This window comes from Salarias fasciatus, chromosome 14 (genome assembly GCF_902148845.1).
Source record: "Salarias fasciatus chromosome 14, fSalaFa1.1, whole genome shotgun sequence".
NCBI lineage: Eukaryota > Metazoa > Chordata > Actinopteri > Blenniiformes > Blenniidae > Salarias > Salarias fasciatus.
This window is the reverse complement of record NC_043758.1, coordinates 26994098-27015946: the sequence shown is the minus strand read 5'-3', so window position 1 is coordinate 27015946 and position 21849 is coordinate 26994098. Positions and strand designations below refer to the sequence as shown.

At 42.1% G+C, this 21849-nt stretch overlaps 2 protein-coding genes across 2 annotated transcripts in view; both read right to left on the bottom strand.

The window, feature by feature from the left end:
* Window positions 1–513: 513 nt before the first annotated feature.
* On the bottom strand, window positions 514–1357 carry kcne4 (potassium voltage-gated channel, Isk-related family, member 4). Its single transcript, XM_030108889.1, has one exon. It carries the CDS (start codon window positions 1355–1357, stop codon window positions 812–814), a length of 546 nt encoding a protein of 181 aa, XP_029964749.1. The 3' UTR covers window positions 514–811.
* A 5432-nt stretch (window positions 1358–6789) lies between these two features.
* acsl3a (acyl-CoA synthetase long chain family member 3a) overlaps window positions 6790–21849 on the bottom strand; it is a 33727-nt gene continuing 18667 nt past the window's right edge. Inside the window, exons 6-15 of the mRNA XM_030108376.1 lie at window positions 21575–21725; window positions 20121–20244; window positions 19856–19927; window positions 15118–15257; window positions 14865–15037; window positions 11470–11544; window positions 10558–10749; window positions 9370–9484; window positions 8471–8628; window positions 6790–7303 (exon numbers count right to left, since the gene is read on the bottom strand). Coding sequence (XP_029964236.1) covers window positions 7146–7303; window positions 8471–8628; window positions 9370–9484; window positions 10558–10749; window positions 11470–11544; window positions 14865–15037; window positions 15118–15257; window positions 19856–19927; window positions 20121–20244; window positions 21575–21725 — 1358 coding nt within the window. The 3' untranslated portion in view covers window positions 6790–7145. The remainder of the gene's footprint in view (window positions 7304–8470; window positions 8629–9369; window positions 9485–10557; window positions 10750–11469; window positions 11545–14864; window positions 15038–15117; window positions 15258–19855; window positions 19928–20120; window positions 20245–21574; window positions 21726–21849) is intronic.

Sequence of the window (21849 nt, the reverse complement as noted above, 5' to 3'; positions counted from 1 at the left end):
CTTTCCCATCAGCCTCGGCTACAACGTGTGATTAGCAGAGTACAGCAGCATGCTAAAAGAAAAAAGTGAAAATCATGTCTGAATACGTGTTAGCATCCTGACATTTCAAAAACAGAAAGAAAACTGGCCTCATCTGTTGTTTAAGTTCATGATCACGCTGCAACCGAGTGAGAGAAATTATAGTGCTGAGACAGATGTGTGTGAATATGAGACATAGAGTTCATAAAATGAAATGTAAATTCCCTGTTTGAGCAGTTTTTAACCAAACCAACTCACACTCTGGACATATAGTCATCTTTGGCTATTCCCAGGAATTTTTCAACGTAGTTGGATCATTTAACAGTGATCCCTCAATTTTTCTTGTGTAGCAGTTGTATTCAGAATATTTTTTTTCTAACAAAAATAGCCCATGTGTGAAACATGAGGTCAAATGAACTATCTTCAGTGTAAGAAAAAAAAAACCAGGCCTCAGACTAATGGGAATCCTCAGTTTCCTCATATGGTCGTCAGCTTCAGCCACAGCAGCAGTTGGAGAATCTTGAGGCTGGTGTCAAATAACAAAAATGCTAAAAGACTTCCTGGGCCACCAGGAAGTGGAGAAGGCATAGGGTGCTTTAAAGCCCCGTGTGAGATAAACATCAACCTTTTAAAAACTGAACCATCTAAATCTTCACAAGTGGAACTCCAGGATATGAAGAACAAGAGGTGGGCTCATGATGAGTCTTCTAAACATCCAGGCTCCAGCTGACGGCGGCCTCCTGTTTGATGTGAGTGGTGCACGCGGGGGGGGGGGGGGGGGGGGGGGGGGGGCTCATCCTGAATCATCCCCGCTGGTCTCGGATGCTCCCTTCGTGTTCTCCTCCGAGCCCTCCGCCGTGCCGCTGTCGGACTCCTCCTCGATGGTGAAGCGCGTGTCCCCGGAGGAGCAGAGGGAGCTGATGCTGCTCTGCTCCGTGCACAGCGCGCACGCCAGCGGCGAGGGCAGCGCGCCCTCGTGCGACAGGTGTCCGAAGTGCTTCCCGTGGTTTGCGCAGAAAGGCAAGGCCACCTGCAGGGAGGGCAGCCCGGGCGCGACGGCGGAGAACGTCAGGCTGTGCTTCTTGGGCAGCGCGCCCCACTCTCGCTGCTCCTCCTCGTGCACCAGGCGCGTGAAGATGTTGACCCTCTTCTTCTCGCGTCTCTTCGAGCGGAAGTAGCCCATCATTATACCGGAGAGGAAGATCCCATAGAAAGACATGACGATTAAAATGTAGAGGTACGCGTTTCCGCCGCTCTTGTCCGCCGGGGGTCCCGCTGCGCTCTCCGTCTGCACCGGCAGGAGTTTGGGTGACATCGTAGAGTTTTCCAGGTGCTCCATTTTTTTTTTCCTTTCAGCGTAGCCTCTGTTGAGAGCTTTAAAATTGTGCTGAAAAAAGGTGCAGAAGTAAATTGGTAAGTATCAGTGCTGCCAGGGAGTTCTTGCGCCTTTACGCACGCTTTACGCACAAAGATAACTTGTAATTATCCTTTACATTTCCAAGCACATAAAGAATCAACTTGACAATTACATTATAAATCAACGTTTCAGTCTGCTTTTACATTCCGCCATTGTAAAGTTCAATTTTTTGACAACTAAAAATGCTTTACAGGTTTGGAAAAAGTTATCATAAATCCACAAGAGCATTCCCGAGGATTAAACTCAATTAACGATTCTTGATCCAAACCTGAATAAATCTACAAAGGTTCATTCTGTAGTCTGATTTCTCAACTCACCAAACTGAAAAGCTGTGTGTGTGTGTGTGTGTCTCTTCTCCTTGCAGCTCTTCTTGGAGTTTTGTCAGAGCCTCTGAGGGGATGAAGTTATTTATACCAAGACCCTGACATGTCACGAGCCACGTGATGGACGTTCATGCTTGTAACATGAGCGCGCTGAACTCCTGAAGCCAGATGTTTTTCTTTTATTTTTTTCCAAAAAAATTAAATAAAGAGCACATTTCTCATTATTTTAAGTGGTCTTCATGTTCGGGAGTCTATTAAACTTATGCAAAATGGATAAGAAATACTCACAGTGAGCAATTAATCTCCTCCAGCGGAAAATAGCTTTAAATAACTATTTTTTAATGCATTGCACCACACGTTATTTCTCTTAGAAATCAATCAAAATTAAGTTGATATGTTGTAAAGCTTAGTGATTGATATTATCATTATTCTCAACCCTGTCTCTGTTAGTGCAACATGTTAGAGATACAGAGTGATTTGGATGTTTAAAAAAAAAAGTGGAGTTCATGGGAAGAATGATGTAGACTTATGGATATTTATATACAATTTATATACAATCTGAAAATAAAGAGTAGTAATCCAACTCAAACTGAGGCTCCAATATGGACCACTAAACTAGAAAACCAAGTATGAAAATATCAAACTCTGCGATATTTTTCTTAATTTCGTCCAAGATTGTAGTCATTTTTGTCAGCGGTTGTTTGATTTTGGTACATTTTCATCATATGTAGCTACTCTGTGCCACAACAATAGCTCGTATGCTCACAGGAAGTAGACGTCAGCACATAACTCCAGTTTTATCTTCCCTCATTGGCTTCCTATTAGTTTTAGAATCCAATTCAAAATGTTGCTGTTTGTTTTTAAGTCCTTGCACAATTTGGCACCTTCTTGTTTAACTGAGCTGATTATGCTGCGTAACCCACAAAGAACCTTGAGGTCCTCCAACCAACTTCTTTTGGACATCCCATGGTCTAATCTAAGAACTAGAGGAGACCTGGCATTTGCTATTGCAGGCCCTGAACTTTGGAATAATCTTCCTATTAATATCAGAGCTGCTTCCTCTGCTGAGTCTTTTAAATCATTGCTGAAAACCTACTTCTTTTCACTGGCTTTCAATTCAAGTTGATTTTAAGGCTTTTTGGTATTGTAATTTTATTGTATTAGCAGTTTTGTTTTAAATCTTGTTTTTAATGTTTATTATATACTGCTCACAAAAATTAAACACTTATTTTATTGGGCCTGGCATGAAATCAATTAAACCTGTGTGATAATTTTGTGGTTGGTTAAGCAGCTGAGGGCATCGTTAATCACTTTCAGCTGCATTGTTGTTCATGAAATTAACAACAGGTGCACGACAGTGGCAACAATTAGGAAACATTCAAAACAGGACTGATTTTACATGTGGAGGTAGAAGGTCCTCAACCCATCAGCAGGACCGATACCTGCTCCTTTGTGAAAGACGGAACAGGGTGAGCACTGCTCGTGCCCTGCAGAATGACCTCCAGATGGCCACTGGTGTGAATGTCTCTATTCAAACAATCCGGAACAGACTTCATGAAGGTGGCCTGAGGGCCCGACGTCCTGTGGTGGACCCTGTGCTCACTGCCCAGCACCGTGGAGCTCAACTGGCATGTGCTCAGGAACACCAGAATTGGCAAGTCCACCACTGGTGCCCTATACTTTTCACAGACGAGAGCAGGTTCACCCTGAGCACCTGTGATAGACGTGAAAGGGTCTGGAGAAGCCAAAGAGAACGTTATGCTGCCTCCAACGTCGTTCAACATGACAGGTTTGGTGGTGGGTCAGTGATGGTCTGGGGAGCCATATCCATGGAGGGACGCACAGACCTCTACTGCCTAGAAGACGGTGCTCTGACTGCCATAAGGTATCGAGATAAAATCCTTGGCCCCTTTGTCAGACCCTACGCTGGTGCAGTAGATCCTGGTTTCCTGCTAATGCACGACAATGCCCGGCCTCATGTAGCAAGAGTATGCAGGCAGTACCAGGAGGATGAAGGAATTGAAACAATTGAACGGCCTTCACGATCCCCTGACTTAAACCCAATAGAACACCTCTGGGACATTATGTTTCAGTCCATTAGGCGCCGCCAGGTTGCTCCTCAGACTGTACAACAGCTCAGGGATGCCCTCACACAGATCTGGGAGGAAATGCCACAAGACACCAATTGCGCCCTCTGTAGGCTGAAAACTTTTATTTCCATTAAAAGACTTGGCATCCTGTTGTTCCTAAGACATTGACCTGTCGTTATTTGTAGGGATAACCAACTTCATATTGAGATCTGATGTATCTAATGTGTTTCTTCAAAGTGTTCCTTCAATTTTTGTGAGCAGTGTAGTTGACCTTTTATTATGTAACGGCAGTTTATTGAATTGTGGAAAGCACTTTGGGGCAGTATGTTTCTGTTTTTAAATGTGCTATATAAATAAACTTGACCTTGACAACAAAGAAAAGTTTTCAAGTTTAAATTTAAAGGTTTTCATGGCTCTATTTCACTGGTCTGGCCGACTCAAGATAAAAACAGGCTGCATGAGGCCCCTGGACTAAGATGTGTGTGACACCCCTGCTGTCGTGGCATCATTCTCATTTAACACAACTAAACTGTAACATCTCATTAAAACATTGTATCATTAGGTTTTCTTTTCTCAAACTGTGACACATTTTTGAGGTTCATTGAATTTCCATTAGCATGTCATCCAGCTCTTCGTCATTTGGACAGTATGCTTCAGGGCGGCTCTTTTTCCATTAATGAAATCAGGATCTCTGAATGAGTGATGTAACCCATCAGAGACCACCAAGAATCATGATTTACCTCAAAAGCATCCAGAGCGCAATTGAATGAATCCTCATTCTTCAAAAAAAGATTTTAATACCATGTGTCTAGACTTGATTTCACATGCAGTAAAGTTAAAAGACGGAGAAAAGCGGACATCAAACACACATAATCCAAAGGTAACATTTATTCACTTCATTGGAGTCATTTCCTTCAAAGGCAGATTACAAATAAATAGAGAGGTGTTCCAGAAAAGTCTCTCTGAGCTGAGGATTGGTCAGAGTTCATGTTAAAGTCTGTGCAGAGTAAATCTGGAAGTTGGTTTTATGAATACAAAACACACATGAGAAAAGGTTTCCTTCAACTGTTTGGTGAATTTGCATTTCTTTTTGGTGAACAGGTGTGATGAGATGAGATTTTCTGCAGAGTTGTGCTGCTGAAGCGACTTTACACTCTTCCTTTGGATTGTGGACAGTTCTTTAGTTATTGCACTGCATCTGAATGTGAATGACGCATGGGATCAGAAGAACCCACAATGCACTGCTCTTTGGAGCTCTTTCAGTCCATTTGGACGCAGTTGTTGAGTGTGTACAGATGGCTTCACACCACACTTGCACCACCTGCAGGGATGATGTGTGGCGTTCATCCCTGATGCTGCAGCACCAAGTCCTGCTCTGAAACTGGACCAGAGCTTTTAATTCTCATCTGTCTCAGTAGTGAAGCAGACAAGCAGACAAGGTTATTCATGGGTGTCATCGAGGGACTGTCTTTGTGTCTTTTTTTAATTTGTCTTGTAATACGAAAACTGTAAAGAAGATGATATCTTCTTTAAAATGTCTAATTATTTAAATAAAACAATATAATTTCAGTTGAATTTGAAATAGTTTGTTAGAATGTTCTGTTAAAATTGTAGCAATGTGATTACAGTCAGATATGCAGTGTCTCTCAGTCGTGTAGCAATTCTGACCATTTTTAAGGCCTCGCTTACATGTTTGAAGTGAAAATGCGTCATTCTTTGCATTTTCATTTCAGAAAAGCTTCGTGTCTGCATGGCAACGTTTTTGAAAACGATGTCTTGTTCGTCGGAGTTGGATTAGTATTACAGTAACTCTCAACTGAAACTACCAAGTCCAGGAGAATATGGACGGGGAGTCACGACACTCTGGACGCAAACGTTGTTGTTATTGTCATCTACTCTCACATAAGAACCGTGACTACGGCCATGGTGGACATTAGCGGCATCTCAGAAAAGTTGAGTTTTTTCCCCGTTTCCATGGAGACAGAATGGCGTGGTTTCAAAAAGTTGTGCTATCGGTGGCTCAGAGTACTGTTGGTTTAAGAGTAACAAAGCCAATAACAATGACTTCCCATAACGCAATGAAATATGTGAGTCGATACAGTAATGACACTTTACCAGTTATTCCACTCCTGGCTGGATTTTCTGTCACTGAAATAAGTTAAATAGTTTAATAACTGAAGTTAAATTCATTCATTGAGGAAACATACGATGCAGCACATTCTCTCAATTAAGGGAGTGGAAAATTATTACATTATTGGACATATTACATTACTTTTTGCTACAGTGCTCTTAGAGATTCATCATTTATCGATGAGCCACAGTGTTCAATAAATCCTCACCAGTCACTCAGAGTTGATGGTGTGGTGGTAGATTATATTTATAGCTGCTAACTCAGTTCAGTTAACTATATTTAGCTTGATTGGTTGCCATTCAGACCGCTGCATTTTCACTTTCAGTTTCACTCCGTCACAGGCAGAGCCAGGAGAATCTCAGGAGTTTAAAACCTTATTTTTCTCCAGTTTAAAAACTAAAATCAGACGGCTCCACGCAGTCTTTAAAATACACAGCCTGCACTCATTTTCTCTCTTTTTTTTTTTTAAATTCCAGAGACTCCGAATCACAACAGTTCATCAGGTGTAACACAGCGATGGAGTCGGGAGCTGTTTATGGATATACTGAGTCATACTGAAGCGTCCCACCCACAGCCGCTGAGGATGCTGTAATTGTGCGCTGTAATGGCCGGCCTTACATGGGCAGGAATTATGCATTTCCATATTGCACTGATTTATCAAACACAACAGTGATTACATGGTAATTTCATCTCTAACACAAACACGTAGGAAGAAGGACGCTCTGCTGCTGCAGGACGGATCAGTAGACTAAACAGCAGCGCGGTTGTGCTTCTCTCAACCTTTTCTTAAAGTCCTGACGCCTCGAACCAATCGGCTCTCGTCTGCCCTCGGATGACTGAGGCGTCCCGCGAGGGTGGGAGTCTCAGTCCGACTGTGGGTGGGAAACAAAATAAACCAGACGGGACACAAAACAAAAGAAACCGAAGGGAGGTTAACCGTCTCCTGACCTGCAGGACGTGGAAAACCGGAGAGGAGCGAAATCTGAAGAGCATCAAAAGAATTAAAGATCCGAGTTCAGCATCGATAACTCTGTTTCATGACTCAACATCTGGAACAATAAAGACCTCCTGGAAGGGGGGAGGGGGTGAAAACACACCTGGCTGAGGAGGACGTTAACGGTTTCTTCACATTCACTAGTTTTTTGTGTGGGATTCGTTTCAGACTGTCATTTCCCGCCGTACATCCTCTCGATGTCGTCCAGGTAACGCGTCTTCAGCTCTTTGCGTTTGAGCTTGAAGGCGTCGGTCACTAGCCCCGTCTCCGGGGTCCACGGCTCCGGGCACAGGCAGATCTTGCGGGGGATCTCAAAGCGCTCCAGCTGGGCTGCAACAGAAGAGGGATTTAGGAAAAATATGAAGTCATGCATAGAGCAGTTCAACCAAAAGGCAAACATCCATCCACACATCTTCCACACCAAACACTTTCCACTAGATAAAGATCAACTAGAAGTATCTGATTTCTCATCTGAGAAAAAGTTTTTGCGAAGCCAAACAGGTGGACAGATGTATTCTCACCAATATGCTTGAGCAGCAGCTGTTTGACTCCGTTTTTAATGATTAACACTAAGCTGTTAAGAGAAATTTCATCTATTTTACCTGCTTTTGCTGTTTGTTTAGGTAATTTTTCACCTTTTCTCATAGATTTTAGCTGTTTCTTGTGATTTTTGCTATTTCTCATGATTTCAGCTATTCCTATTTCTTTTTTGCTGATTTAATTGCGTAAAGTGATTTTAGCTCTGTTTTCATCTTTTCCAGTGATTTTTGTTGTTTCTTTTTCACCTATCCTACTGATTTTAGCAGTTTCTCCTGATTTTATGTGTTCAATTCTTTTTTTTTTTCTTCTATTTTTTATCAATTTTAGTTGTTTTAGCCTACTTCAGTTTTTCTAACCAGGATATTTTTTTTTAATAACTCTAATAAATAAACTGTAAGATTAACATGCTTTTTTGTATATAGCATTGTAAAAGCAAAGGGAAGTCACAGCAGAGGGGCTAAAAAGCCTCGTGTGGCTCTAATATGACTCTAAAGTGGCATCGGTGCACCTGGTGTTTGAGACCTGTTGAACACCATCATCCAGCCCAGGTTCTGAAAGAATTTGTCAATACAATATTAAACCTCTTTTTGTAGTTAATCTAAGAGGATACCTCCATCTAGAATGAGTCCAGGTGATAATCTGACCTACATGCAGTCCAGAGTTATTCGACTGTTTATGAAGACAAAACAAAAAACCTAGAGACGCCAAAACTTTATGAAATTCCGGTTCCTGTTGAAAAGAGCTGAAGCAGTAGTAAACATGTCTCTGTCCAAACTTTTCTGAAGCATTTTTTTCTTGCATTCCTTTTAATTTTGCAGTCTTTCTGCAGTTCTCAATTGAAAATGACATTTTTAGGATTGCATTCTGCTTCTCTTGACTTGTTTTTGATGTGCGATGAAGCGATCCAGCCACATTCAAAGCTCTTTTCTATTGTTCCATTTCCTCCGTGACTCCTACCTGCCAGTGCAGCTTCGGTGATGACCTTGAGGACCAGCTCCTCCATGGCCTTGCTGCTGCACAGGTCTTCCCACGACCCTCGGATGTCGTACTGCTGAGCCAGAACCTGCAGCTGTTTCTGATTGGGCACCACAAAGCCGATCACGTACGTCTCACCGCTGCCGACCAGGAGAGAAAGAAGAAAAAAAAGCTGAACGACAGAGTTGATGGAGCACAAGCACTTGCATGTCTGCACGACAGAGTGAGGCAGGAATCAGTTCCTCTCTGAGTGAGACATTTAGCCCTACAAGGCGATGTAAACAATTCGCGCCTGATGAGTGTGTGACCTTCACAACCGCCGCTGTTATGACACAGAACAGAATGAACATTTCAGGCTGTGGAGTCCAACACGTCCTCGAAAACGCAAAAATGTTCTGACCCGCACTCTGGAAAACCGCTTAAAAACCTAGTAAATGTATGACAGAGCAGTTTTGGTTTCAATAGTCCAGGTTTTACCCCCCTTTCGAACGATGAACGGATTATTTCAAAGCAAACAACTGGCTATTTTTACATGTGGATAGAAGTTGTTGTTGTTAATAAATGTGTGACATTTCCAGGCAATATTTGAATATTCACTCATTTTAAGTCATTACTGAATTCAGAAATATAAAATAGACTCAATAGATGGATGCCTCTTCTAGATTCCCTAATATGATGTGTGCATTATTTGTTAACAGATGTTTTGCTTTCATTTCTTTGAATTGCAAAAGATGCTGATTTTCAAAAAGTGATCTCTTCCATTAAAAAAAAACTAAATAATGTAAACAGCTAAAACAGACAGAAGAGCTAGAATTGCTAAAAAGGATAAAATAACTAAAACTACCCCACATGTGAAACAATGTAAAATATCTGGAACACACCTGTTGGCATAGGCACAGATGTTATCAATGAGGGGGCAGTTCTTCAGCATGGCCTCCACCTTCCCCAGAGAGATGTACTCTCCGGCCTGCAGCTTCACCAGGTCCTTCTTACGGTCTGCAAACACAGCAGAGGGAGACTGTGGGCGTGTGTTTATCTGTGTGTGTGTGTGTGTGTGTGTGTGTGTGTGTGTGTGTGTGTGTGTGTGTGTGTATAAGGTGAGTTCTTGGTGGGTGTTCCAGTGATCTGTGTTTGTCTGTCTGGTATCATCAAGATGAAAAGAGAGAATGGGTTGAGGAGTTTTGTCTTGTGGAGGAATCTGGGGAAATGACGTCGAATCTGATTTGGTGGAAATTTTTCTGTCAGACTGATGAAGGGAAGCGAAAACAGAGGAGCTGAGTGGAGGAAGTCCAAGGAACTGGGTCACATAGTTTCAAAAAATGTGCTTATGATAATGTCACGATACATTTTTCAGTGGTTTTAAGGAATTTACCCCATTTTGTGTTGTTCTAGGAAGTTTTTGATCCTTTGAGTCGTGCCACAATATTCTGATATCAAACACTCCTCTTTGTCTCATGTTTGATTAAATGTATTTGTTTTGAATACTCAGATTGTGTGGAGTGCGCATTCAATACAACCGACCACCTAAGAAGTCACGTTTCCTCCTCTCTGAAGTGGTTTTGCCTCAAGTAAACTGATAAAAACCAAACATCTCTAGGAGATTGTTTCAGATGGTATTTAGCACAATGAATTCATTTGAAATATGGAAGGTCCTGGATATCTTTTGTCCTGTATTCTTTCTGCCCAGTTTACACAATGTTTCAAGTGAAAGCACATCATTTTTGCCTTTTTGTTTCAGAAACGAAAAATATCTGTTTTATATGGACATGGTAGAAATGCTAAAAATTATGTAATGAGGCTGTTGGGCCACTAGTTGGTGTTATCTGTTGTTTTTAGAATTAAACAGCATGTGAGCACACTGTTAACATTAGCAATGTTGCTTATACAGACATTCACATGGACAGACGACCAAGTTAGATTGTTTAAACGTATGGACAGGGTCATACACATCTCCAATAAAGAAAGTCATCGCAATCAGGACTGTTGCAGCAGGATGAGACTTCAAACATGCAGTAGAGCGCCTCTGCAGGACCTCAATGGAATCCTCGGATATAGTCTTGAGTCCTCACCGATGATCTTGAGGCACCCGTCCTCCTGAAACTCGCCGATGTCGCCTGTGCAGAACCACCGCTGGCCGTTCCCATCCACGATGAAGTCCACTTGGTTTTTGGCCTCCTTCTTGTAGTATCCCATGGTCACGTTGGGTCCACCGATGAGAATCTCTCCTCGTGGATGAGGCTTATCTGTGCTACGATAACCGCCTGAGAGAGAGAGAGGTTGAGCGTCAGTGGTTTGCAAACAACAAGAAATACAGGGAGGAAGAAAAGTTTGTTGGCAAAAATAATGAATGTTGTGTCCATTTTAAACTGTTTTTCCACTCTGTAAGCCAAGAAGGCAAGACGCTCTGCCTGAGAATGAAAATGCAGCCAGGCACAATTAAAAAAGATTTATGTTCTCTTGAATCTTGAAAAGACGGCGAAAAACGTTCTACTCGCTGCGTAAGCTTATGGCTCATCACCAAGTCTGTGTTTGTGTGCATGCTCACGAGCGTATGTGCATTTGCGTGTGCGTCAGAGAGACGTACTGCACAGTATGTGATTGTGTATGATTTTGCATGCAAGCTTGTGAATGTAAACAAGTGTCCTCATTAGTGTGTGTTTGTGTATGTGTGCACGTGCGAGAGAACATGCATGTGTGTGCATGCAGTGGTTGAGTGTGTGTGTGTGTATTTTTGCAGACGTGTGTCAGACATGTAAGTGAGTTTTCACCTGTTTGTTTCTCTGCGTTTGTGCATCGTGTGCTGACACGTGCACATGTCAGTTATAAAACTGTGTTTGGTGTGAGTGTGAGGATGTGTGTTTTACTCTATTCATTTTTAAACAACAAAAATGGATTGTGAGACGTATTTACAAACAATTTTTAAAAATTGCGATTTTTGTAGTGTTTAATGCGTGCGTGCACGTGCCTGTTGTCTCACTCACCCTCAACCCAGTCTTTGAGTTTGATCTCACAGCAAACGAGCGGACCTCCCACTCTCCCAGTGCTGTAATCCCACACTGAAACACACACACACACACACGCACACACACACACACACACACACACAGGAGGCTCACTATAAGCATCAGATCACAACATTCATCACCTTAGCAACTCGACCTCACTTGCTCGCTTCGCCATGGAAACCTCCTCCCTGAGGAAGTGAGTGTCGCAGACATGACAGGCGGCCTGGGAACGCCTGACCGGATTCACATCATCTGACTGAAATGTGAACAAACCCCTACAGGGGGAAACTGGGACACCACCGCAGACAAACACTGAAAAGATTTTCAGGAATAAACCCCTGTGTGTGTGTGTGTGTGTGTGTGTGTGTGTGTGTGTGTGTGTCTGACAATTTTAGAGGAATGTTGGCAAATTTGAGGGGAAACTTTTATCCAGATCTTACTGTACAAAACTCTACAGAAATATAAAACAGCCATTTCACTTAGTTTTAGTACAAACAAGCATGGATATGTCCTGGAAATGTAAATATTGTTCAAAGAAAACAGGTGCAATTTCAGTGTTAAGAGAGAGAGCAGAAAAGCCTCCCTACCTTTAGCCCTCAAGCAAGGCAGCATTCAGAAATGCAGCAAATGATGTAGTTTGCATATGATTCCACTAGTCAGTGCTGTGTTTATGTATTAAAACCTCCCACGAATACAGAGATGTAACATGTAAACGATGTAAATGTTCAAGCTTGTTTAAAATGTCTCCCTTCATCATATTTGCTCTCTCAGTGTCTCGAGTATGTAAGAAATGTATTTTTCACGTATGCAGATGGTTCAGTAAATATTCACTTTCTCAGAGCCGCAGTCCCCCAGTAGGCTACATGGTGTTGTATTTAATTATTGGGTGCCAGATAGATTTGAATTGTGTCAGACTATTATTCCTGCAAGCAGGCATTCTCTCCAGTGAGATGAGGTCCAGAAGAAGGCTTTATATCTTGGCTTAGTATATTGATACTATCCTTAGATGGATCAGGATATACTTTTTTTTTTGCAGTGCTTAAGAAAAGGAGGGGCATGCAGGAATTCTCTAAGTTAACCTTTGTGAGATCACATAGCAGTGAAGTGTGAGTGAGACCTCTATGGGATGGTCCAGACATGCTAGGTCTTCACACATCCTCTGCCAAGATGTTTGAACTGGTGCACACAGCTAAAATGAGTCATTTTTTTCATTTTCTAGCAATAAAAACGTGCACGCGCCAGACCATCCGCCCGGCTCTCCTGCTTCTCCCAGGAAACGCCTATCAATGGCCGAAGCGTGCGAGCGCGACCTCATCTTCTCCAGGCGTGCACGGCTCTGTTTACAGTTTCTGTGATTGGCCTCGCTCATAAAGCTTGTTTTCCGAAACAGTTACAGTTTCATTATGTCAGACTCGCCATCGGTAAGTACTAGCTGAAACCGAAGCTCACCGGCTACATAAACACTCTGAATGCGCACGCGCAATACGTAGAACGTGATTGGGAGCGAGCACACAACGGCTTGACGAAAGCAGCTCAACAAAATGATTGACAAACAGACCCACCAGTTATTTTGATGATCCACCCGGAACTCAAAGTAAATAGAAAATCCTGTATTACACCTTTAACAATTCATTTAATATCTTTTTACAATCTCTGAATACAATGCAAAAGTCAAACTCTTGCCAAATTCATTAATGAATCATACTCAGAAGTAGTCAGAAACAGTAATAAGATATCAAGCATTGGCTGTAATCTGAAGTGTGTTGCACTGTTGTTACAATGAAAGAGTTTACTAAAACTGAAAAATTAGTCACCATTAAAATGTTTGCTTTAAAGGTGCTGTATGCAGGATTTTGCTAGTCAATGCTAATTTTTCTGTGTTTTCTTTGGATTAAATGTTAGAGTATCCATTGATAATCCTTTAGGAGTGTAGCATAACTGCACTACTGCGAGGGCGCAGCGTTTCCATCTGTCTCTGTTCTGAGCTGAAAAGGAATCTCAACAGCTCCAGGTATCTTTGACCAATCAGAAGAGCCGCTGAGGCTCTAACCGTGATTGGTCGGGGGGGCGTTCATCACACGTTCTTGTGGGAGGGGCTTAACTTGCATAAGGGAGTGATGTCAGCGAAAACAGGACCGGATTGGCTGTGCTGGGTTTCAAATCACCATCTCAGATCGGTCAAATCGCCATCTTACTTAGGTAACCCTAAGCAAGATGGCGAAGATGCGGAATCCTGCCTACAGCACCTTTAAGTAATAATGCATGATGAATCAATCACCTCAAATACAAAGACAGGACAGGTATTCTTCTTTTTTTTTTTTGGATGAAAAAATAAGGCCCGATTTGAATATATCAGTAACTCTGAATACAAACCACTTTTATACAGTGTCCCAACCTTTTGGAGCAGGTTATACAATGATTTGTTACGAATGTTGATTTTTCCACTCCTCTCTTTCTTTTCAAAATGGAAAACACACTCCCTTCTGTTTCCGGCTCCCACGCATAATAATTCTTTTCCCCTCATCAATTTTCCATGAATCCTTCTCCTCTTCATGTCTTCTCCCACTGCTTTTTATCTCTGCTGTCACTTTGAGGAAACAAACTCTACACATTTGTTCAATAGTTTGAAATCTCTCCAAAGGCAACACTGTAACACCGCAGCAACTTCTCGGAAACGGGGGGGCGGAGCATTGTGGGCGGTGTCGTGTGGGCTCGTTCGCCCTACACTCCTGGGGTACTGGTGTGAGTCCCACACATCTAGTTTCATTCATGCCCGCTAGGCAAGCACGCACACTTCTATCCATACATCCAGAACAGGATGTGACACTGCTGTTGGTCTGCTTTGTCTCTGCCACTGCTCATCAGAACGTCAGTTATCAGTCTGTGTTTCCTTGGTGATTGCTTTCTGTAAGTGCAGCTCCGTGTTGTCTGGTTGCGCAACTGCTGTTGGTTGGGGGATTTTTGGTAACTGTAAAATGGGATATATCAGCACTAAGAGAGTTATCTGTCCCTCCTCTCCCCTCACTGCGGTGTGGCACTGCCCTCCCTGGCACATGGTAGACATTCTGGACCCAAGAGTGTTTGTGTGGAGTTTGCATGTTCTCGCGATGCATGTGTAGGTTTTCTCCTTGCTTTCCCACCTTCTCCTACAAAGCATTGCCTTCAACTGCTTGTCACGTTCATTGGTGGCTCTAAATTGCCTCGGTGGTGGATTTGCAATCTGTCCAGATTCTAGTCTGTCTTTTTACCAATGAGTGCAGGAGTCTGCTTCAGTAATACTGACAAAGCAAATAACATTGGAAAGCTGGTTGTAAATACACTACTGACGTGCTAAATGTGTCTTACTGTGAGTCTCTCATTCCTCTGCTTACACTCGCTAATGGTTCCAGCGCCGCAGGTCTCGGTCAGGCCGTACCCTTGACCCACCGGGCAGCAGAGGCACACGTTCATGAAGCGCTGAGTAGCTGCAGAAAGCGGCGCTCCACCCGAAAGCAAGACCCTCGTCTGACCCCCCAGAAGAGAACGGATTTTACTGAATACCAGCCTGGAAAAAAGGGAGATGAGAGGCACTCAAATCAGCCCTCTGACACTTTAACAAGTCATAAAAGTCACATAGAGAAGTACCTGTCACACAGAGGTGTGCTGTATCCTTTGGCCAGCTGTTCCAGCTTGTAGTTGTACGACAGGATGAAGAGCGTCCGCTGAACACAGCTCATCTCCTCCACCTTGGTCATCACGTTCTTGTAGATACGATCCATGATCTCCTGCAGTCAGCAAAGGTGAAAGAGAAGTGGGGATGGGTGAAAAAGACGTGAATTATAGTGAATTCAAACCATGTAAAGATTACAGGTGGATTAGAAATGAATGACAGTTGGATGCTGAAGGCAAGATGGATGTTAGGAGAGTGTGTTTCTTTGTACTTAACAATTAGGAGTCAATACGAGGGGGTACCGGAAAGTTCCCGGACTTTGTTTATAATTTTAAAACAAGAATGATTTCAGACTTGTGGCCGTTATATGTCGCTATAGCATAGCCTTGAGGATAACAGTGAAAAATTTCGCCTCCCAAAGACACACAGACAGCTCACACGCAGTGTTTATGTTATTACAGTCCCGCCCCCTTCTTCGAAAAATGCGAAAATGGTCCCGCGCCTCTTAACCACGGAGCAGAACCAGGCTCGCGTGGACATGTGCCAGGAGCTGAACAGGCAGCTGGAGGACGATGGAGGCTGTTTGGGAAGAAAATCACTGCTGCGGTGGCTCTGGGAGGCGGTCATGCTGAAGCGGCCGGCGCTGTGGGAGATTGGGAAGTGTTTTACGCACAGGGCTCTGCGCGTAAAACAGTTCCTGATGAAAAACGGCATGGCCCTGCTGCCCCATCCGCCGTATACCCCCGATTTAGCACCTTGCGACTGTCTGTCTCTTCCCAAGAATGAACACGGAACTGAAGGGGCGGAGATTTGATGACGTGAAGAGGTGAAAAAAAAATCGAAGAACGCTCTTAAAGGGACCATTACGCAGGAGCATGCTGACTGTATTGAGCAATGGAAATCCCGGCTGCAGCGCTGTATTCAAGCCGAAGGAGAGTACTTTGAAGGTGACAGTCTTGATTAAATGTGAAAATAAAAAAATAAAAAGTTATAACCACAGTCCGGTTTCTTTCCGGTACTCCCTTGTAAAAATATGACCTTCTGCAAGGTCTCATGACTAGAGCAAAGTTCTGCCTCCTTCAGCTCTACAATAGACTCACACTAAATCCGAACGGTGACGTTAAAACGGGACCATGACCTGGATGTGGTTTCTGATTTATGGTCTTTATCAGTTTTTCATCCTTGATGCCAATTTGATTCCAAGTTGTATCCTGTTTACATGACCTTCCAAATTATAACGCTTTTTGAATTTTAGTTTTGGGAAAGTTTTGTGTTTAAATGGCAATGTTTCAAAAACACCATCCATTTACATAGAAATGATGTAGTTATCATGTAGGGCCATTAGTGGGGGCTGTTGCTTGTTTCTGTAATGAACCCACACACCCGAGAACAATACACTATAAAGATTAACAATGGGAGTACACAGCAATACAACAGCTGTGTTGTGTCTGCGCAGTGGCGGCGTTTTAAAAACGTTTTTTTTGTCTGTTCCAACTTGGGAGCCATCTTGGAAAAGCTGCATTTTCAGTGGTGTAACAAATAACAGTGATCAAACTGTAGAACCTGAACCTGGTAGCTCGTGTGCCACACAAGGAACGCAGAGAGACCATGATCAATGCTACGAGCAAATGTTCACCTACATGCTGTGCAGATTTGCTGGAAATTGCGTGCCAGTTCCTCACAAAAATTCCTCTGCAGTCTTTTTAAGGCAATAAAACCATCTTAAAAAAATCTGAAACTATGTGCACTCTAACTTTTTAATGACATGTTCTCAACCACAGTGTTCACCCAAGTCTGACCCTTATGTGACTCCCTTTGCATAATCACCAGAAGAGAGTAAACACAACTTCATGAAGAAAAAGATGTGCACGATACTGAACAGATGTGTGCTTTTTAGCATTGATTGCGTAAGCATGAAGCTCCCTGATGAGTTGCTGGCACTAACCAGAGGAACCACAAAAACCCACAAGAACAAATTAAATCCAGAACATGAGAATTCGGGGAAATGAAACTGCAAAATTTTCTGATCTCGATCATCTAGGTTAGTATCTAACATGCTGTAAAAGAGCAAAGAATAGATCTTTGCAATTGCTTTCTGATGGCAATATTTTGAAACAGGATGAACTCAGATGATCTTTTAGTGTGACAAGGAGAAATCATCAGAATGTGCAGATCTGCATGGCCTTAAAGCTTGATAGGGCAGTCATTTGAATATTTTAAAATGAAGAATTAAAACTCTCTGGTCAACACTATTCCACTGCTTGTTGTAAAAAATAAAAACTTAAAATAAAGTAAATTTATCCCTGGATGTCTTTAACAAGCTTTCACAATCCTTTTGCCTCATGTTAGTAAAAGCTGCTGTTACTCTTGTTTGTCTTCAAAAAAAAAAAAAAATAAATAAAAAAATAAGAAATATACCATTGTGGTGTGACGTGGGGAGGTAGGGGTTGGAAGTAACCTGTCAAAAGAGGGTGTCTGCATGACAGCTGTCAGTGGTGTGTGGAAAAAAGTCTTCACCATACTCATCTGTTTCGTTTCTGCCAACCTCCACACCATGCTCTTTAATTGTTATTAAATGAAAAGTGACCACAAATGGTTTGTTAACCCATGAAGGGTTAGGCTGAGTTTCTTTAACGGGTTTGACTGATTGGGCCTCCAGATCAATAGCAAGTCACTCATGGCATTAGAATCCAAAATCCCAACAAAAGCAAAGTCAAAAACACAACGATTCCCCCGAAAAAATTATTCATATACATGGATTTAAAACCCCCCAATTGTGTCTCTGAGTGGACATTTCACTCATATGGTGTGTTTTTACCACTATGGTGCTGCAAACCAAAAGTTTTTAAGGAGGACACAATTACCCAAATCGACAATATTCAACAGTTTTGGTTTTTTTTGTAACGTAATTAAATTTAATCGAGATCAGTTTAAACCTAACTGAATGTAGTACTACAGCAGGATGGCAACACAAAAAATGTTTACTTTAATGATGAACAATAAAATGACCTGAAAATTGAGCGGTAGAGAGGTAAGTGTTTCTCTTCCTGCTTAATAAATTGTATTATAAATTAAAACAAACCCCCAACTTTAGCAATTTTAGTCTTAAAAAAAAGACTCAACTGTGCTTTTAGACATAAATATAAAGTAACAGTTATCTACTCAAAATGTAGATGTTCCTTGACACAATAAAGACTGTAGAACACTATAGAACAGGGTTAAGTTGCAACAGGAAGAGGACCGAACTGTGAAAATAATCAGTTTTTATTACGTGCTCTCGAATGGGCAAAAAGAGAAATTCTCAGATTAGAGAAAGTTTTATCAACCACATAAACACAGTGTCCAAATGTGGAGTTGTCGTTAAAAAAAAGGGAGGAAAGGACACACACATATATATATATATTTAAAAAACAGCTGTTTCCAGTGTGTGTGTGTGTATGTGTGTGTGTGTGAGAGAGAGAGAGAGAGAGAGAGAGAGAGAGAGAGAGAGAGAGAGAGAGAGAGAGAGAGAGAGAGAGGCAGTGAGAGAGGAAGTGGACAGAGGATTAATGCAACAGTTCATTGTCATATCACAGCAAACAGTGAGTGTGTGTGTGTGTGTGTGTGTGTGTGTGTGTGTCGTGGGGAGAACCACAGGGGGCTTTCTCACGTTCTGTTTACAGCTGTGAACGGTTCCAGAAACCGGGGCCCTCTGGCCTTTACACTGCGCCGCAGGGAGATGGGGGTGGGGAGGGGTGGGGTGGGGTGGGGTGGGGTTTGTCCTGGCGATGTGTGAGAGAAGGGGAGAGTGCAACCAGCCAGAGAGCATGCAGCCTGTACTGAAACGAGGCGGTACATCATCCAGCTAAAGGTGTAGCTATTACAGAAAGCAGCTTTAGCCTCACTGTGTCTTTAAAACCCAGAGTTGGGAGTTTTAGCATCATCAATATTGTGGTCCCTTTTTTTTTTTTTTTTTTTTTTTTAATATTTAGGCCAGACTGATGTGACGTCTCAAGTGAAAATATACTGTGCTTTTTCATTTCAGGAAAGTCGGTTTGCATGGCAACGTTTAGAAAATGTTTCCACAGAAATGGCAGAGAGACTGAAAATTATTTAGATGGCATGTCGGACCATTAGCGGGTGTTTGTTGTTGTAATGAAACCACACAGACATGCATGCAGATAACAATGCGCGGATTGTGGTGTGCACGTGAAGCAGCAGTGTTCCTGAAAAGTTGCGTTTTCCCTGTTCACACGGAAACAGAGTCAGATAATTTATAAAATATTCCACCTTGTGGCAAAAAGTTGTATTTTCAGTCATTTCAAGAACTTTTGTTGTGTAAACTGACGCCCAAAACACAACCAAAGCTTTCAGTTTTCACTTGAAATGAAAACGTAGTGGCGCTTTGGCCTCAACCCCCCTCAGACGGATTTTTCATCATCTTGAGGTCTCAATGCAGTGTGCTAAAACATTTAGTGGGGTGCGTTGAGCAGCAGTGAGAAAGGTTTCATGACCAACACATCTCTAACAGCGGTTAACTCAACCGAGCCGTCTTCAGACCCCTGCAGGCCCTGCGGACCCCTGTTCCAGTCTGTCAGAGCTGCTTTACAGCTGCAGGACTGTAATCTGAAGCCCACCCCTCCATCGTGTGACATTTAGACGGGACAGAGGAAGATACTGCAAATGTTCTCGCACATTAACGACATGTCGTGTTGAGAGTGTCGTCTCACATACTGGGACAGCTGCCATCAGGGTGGGCCGCAGGACGCTGGTGTCTCCCTTGCTTCCTTTCTTGATCTTGGTTGACTTTTGGTGGGGGGAAAACAAACCAAGGTCACTAAAAAGTTTAACGTATTTCAAACACTGAAGTTTTCCAGTTTTATTAAAATAAAACAGCAAACTCACTCACTCCATATTGTTTGAATATGTATTTCTCAAAATGTCCAATTAAAATGATCAGATTTACAATTTTGCCTTTTTTTTTTTTTGAAGATTTCACCTGGTCGGCAAGAGTCTGAGGAGACGAGTATCCGATCCTGCAGCCGTATGCAACGCAGACTAGCTCAGCGCTGAGCTCCAATACGTGTGCTAGAGGCAGGTAGCCGATATATGTGTCCTCCTCACTGGGAAAAAAACAAAAACACACCGTAAGGACACTTAACTGGATGCAAAGACCACAACATTTATGTTAAACCTTTGGAATTACCGGTATTTTGTTTTCTACATTAACTTTTCACAAAATGTGATTGTGCCTATATCTGAGTATTAAACACAAACTGGTAAATAAAGTAAGGCTTGAAGGCTCATGATCCCAAAAAAGATTTGAATCGAGTCTGGATTGAGGAAACCTGCAGCGAAAAGAGACGTGAAACCACTCTGTCATCTTTTTAAATTCATAGGAAGGAGCTGCTGAACTGAACATTGCAAGAAATGTTAAAGACCTACAGTCAAGAAATATTAAGATTACTATACACCAAACCGAAAGATTCAATGAATTCTTAATTGTTTTAATAATAATAATAATTGAGAGAGAATGTATTTCTCCTCAATGAATGAATATGAAGACTATCCCACCCACTTAGAAAACTGTACAAAACCTGCAATAAAGATTTTTATTTCCCAGAAATTCAGTCCTATTTATTTTCTATGGCGTTACTGGCTGCAGCTTTTACTTTTTTTAAGGATTTTTTTTTCAAATACAACTCCAATAGCTTCTAAGATTGTTGGTAAATTGTTATCAGAACAAGTCATCTCACCCAAAGCACAAAGTAAACCTTCATGAAATCTCACTAACTGATTGTTAATAAATCTTCTGACATTTATCCATCTTTTTACAACTCCCTTCCTCCCAGATCCTTCCTCCATCTCCCTCCTCCCTGTGTTTCCTCTCGCCCCCCGCCTCAGTCCCCAGAGAGCCGGGTGGGCTTTGGCTCGAATGTAAACACTTGGCTTGTATGAAGATACTGGCTGAAACTTATTTCCCATAATTCAAAGCATTCCTTTCAAACACGTAGTGACGGGGAGTTTGCACAGCAACGTGAGAGGAAAAATCTTTCAAAGTAAAGAAAGAGAATTTAGGTTGTGAGAGTGACAATCAATGAGAATCATATAACAATTGTTAAAACTGTTCTCGTTAACCTTCCCGTTAACTGTTCCCGTTAACTTTTTTGTTCAACCACGTTATTATTCTAACATTTTATCTTTAACCTTTGCATGTGCAAATATATTTCAGTAAACATTAAAGAACAAAAAAGGTCAAGATGTTATGCAAATTCATAATTACAACAATGTTTTACTGTATTCCATGTTGTTTTCTAGTACTTTTCCAAGCCAGAGCTGCGATACTATCTTTTTTTTTTTTTTTTTTTATAGATCAAAAAAATGCCGTCTAGTTACAAAAGTCATTGTTATAAAACTTCTGTAAAGGTGAGTTGCTGCGACCGTGCTGGTTACCACAGGTTGGGAATCCTCTCGGCCATCCCTGTGATGCCGGCGATGATGTTGCTGTGGGAGATCACGACGCCTTTCGGGACGCCGGTGGAGCCGCTGGTGTACATGATGACGGCGATGTCCGACGGCAGTGGAGGCTTCCGCTCTGCAGAAGCTGTAAAAAAACAAAACAAAACAACAACAACTTTGAGCTGAATGTGACTCAGCAAATCTTAGTACAATTCATGTACTGTACATTGATAAAGACAGACAGACTTTTAAAATACAGACTGAACTGT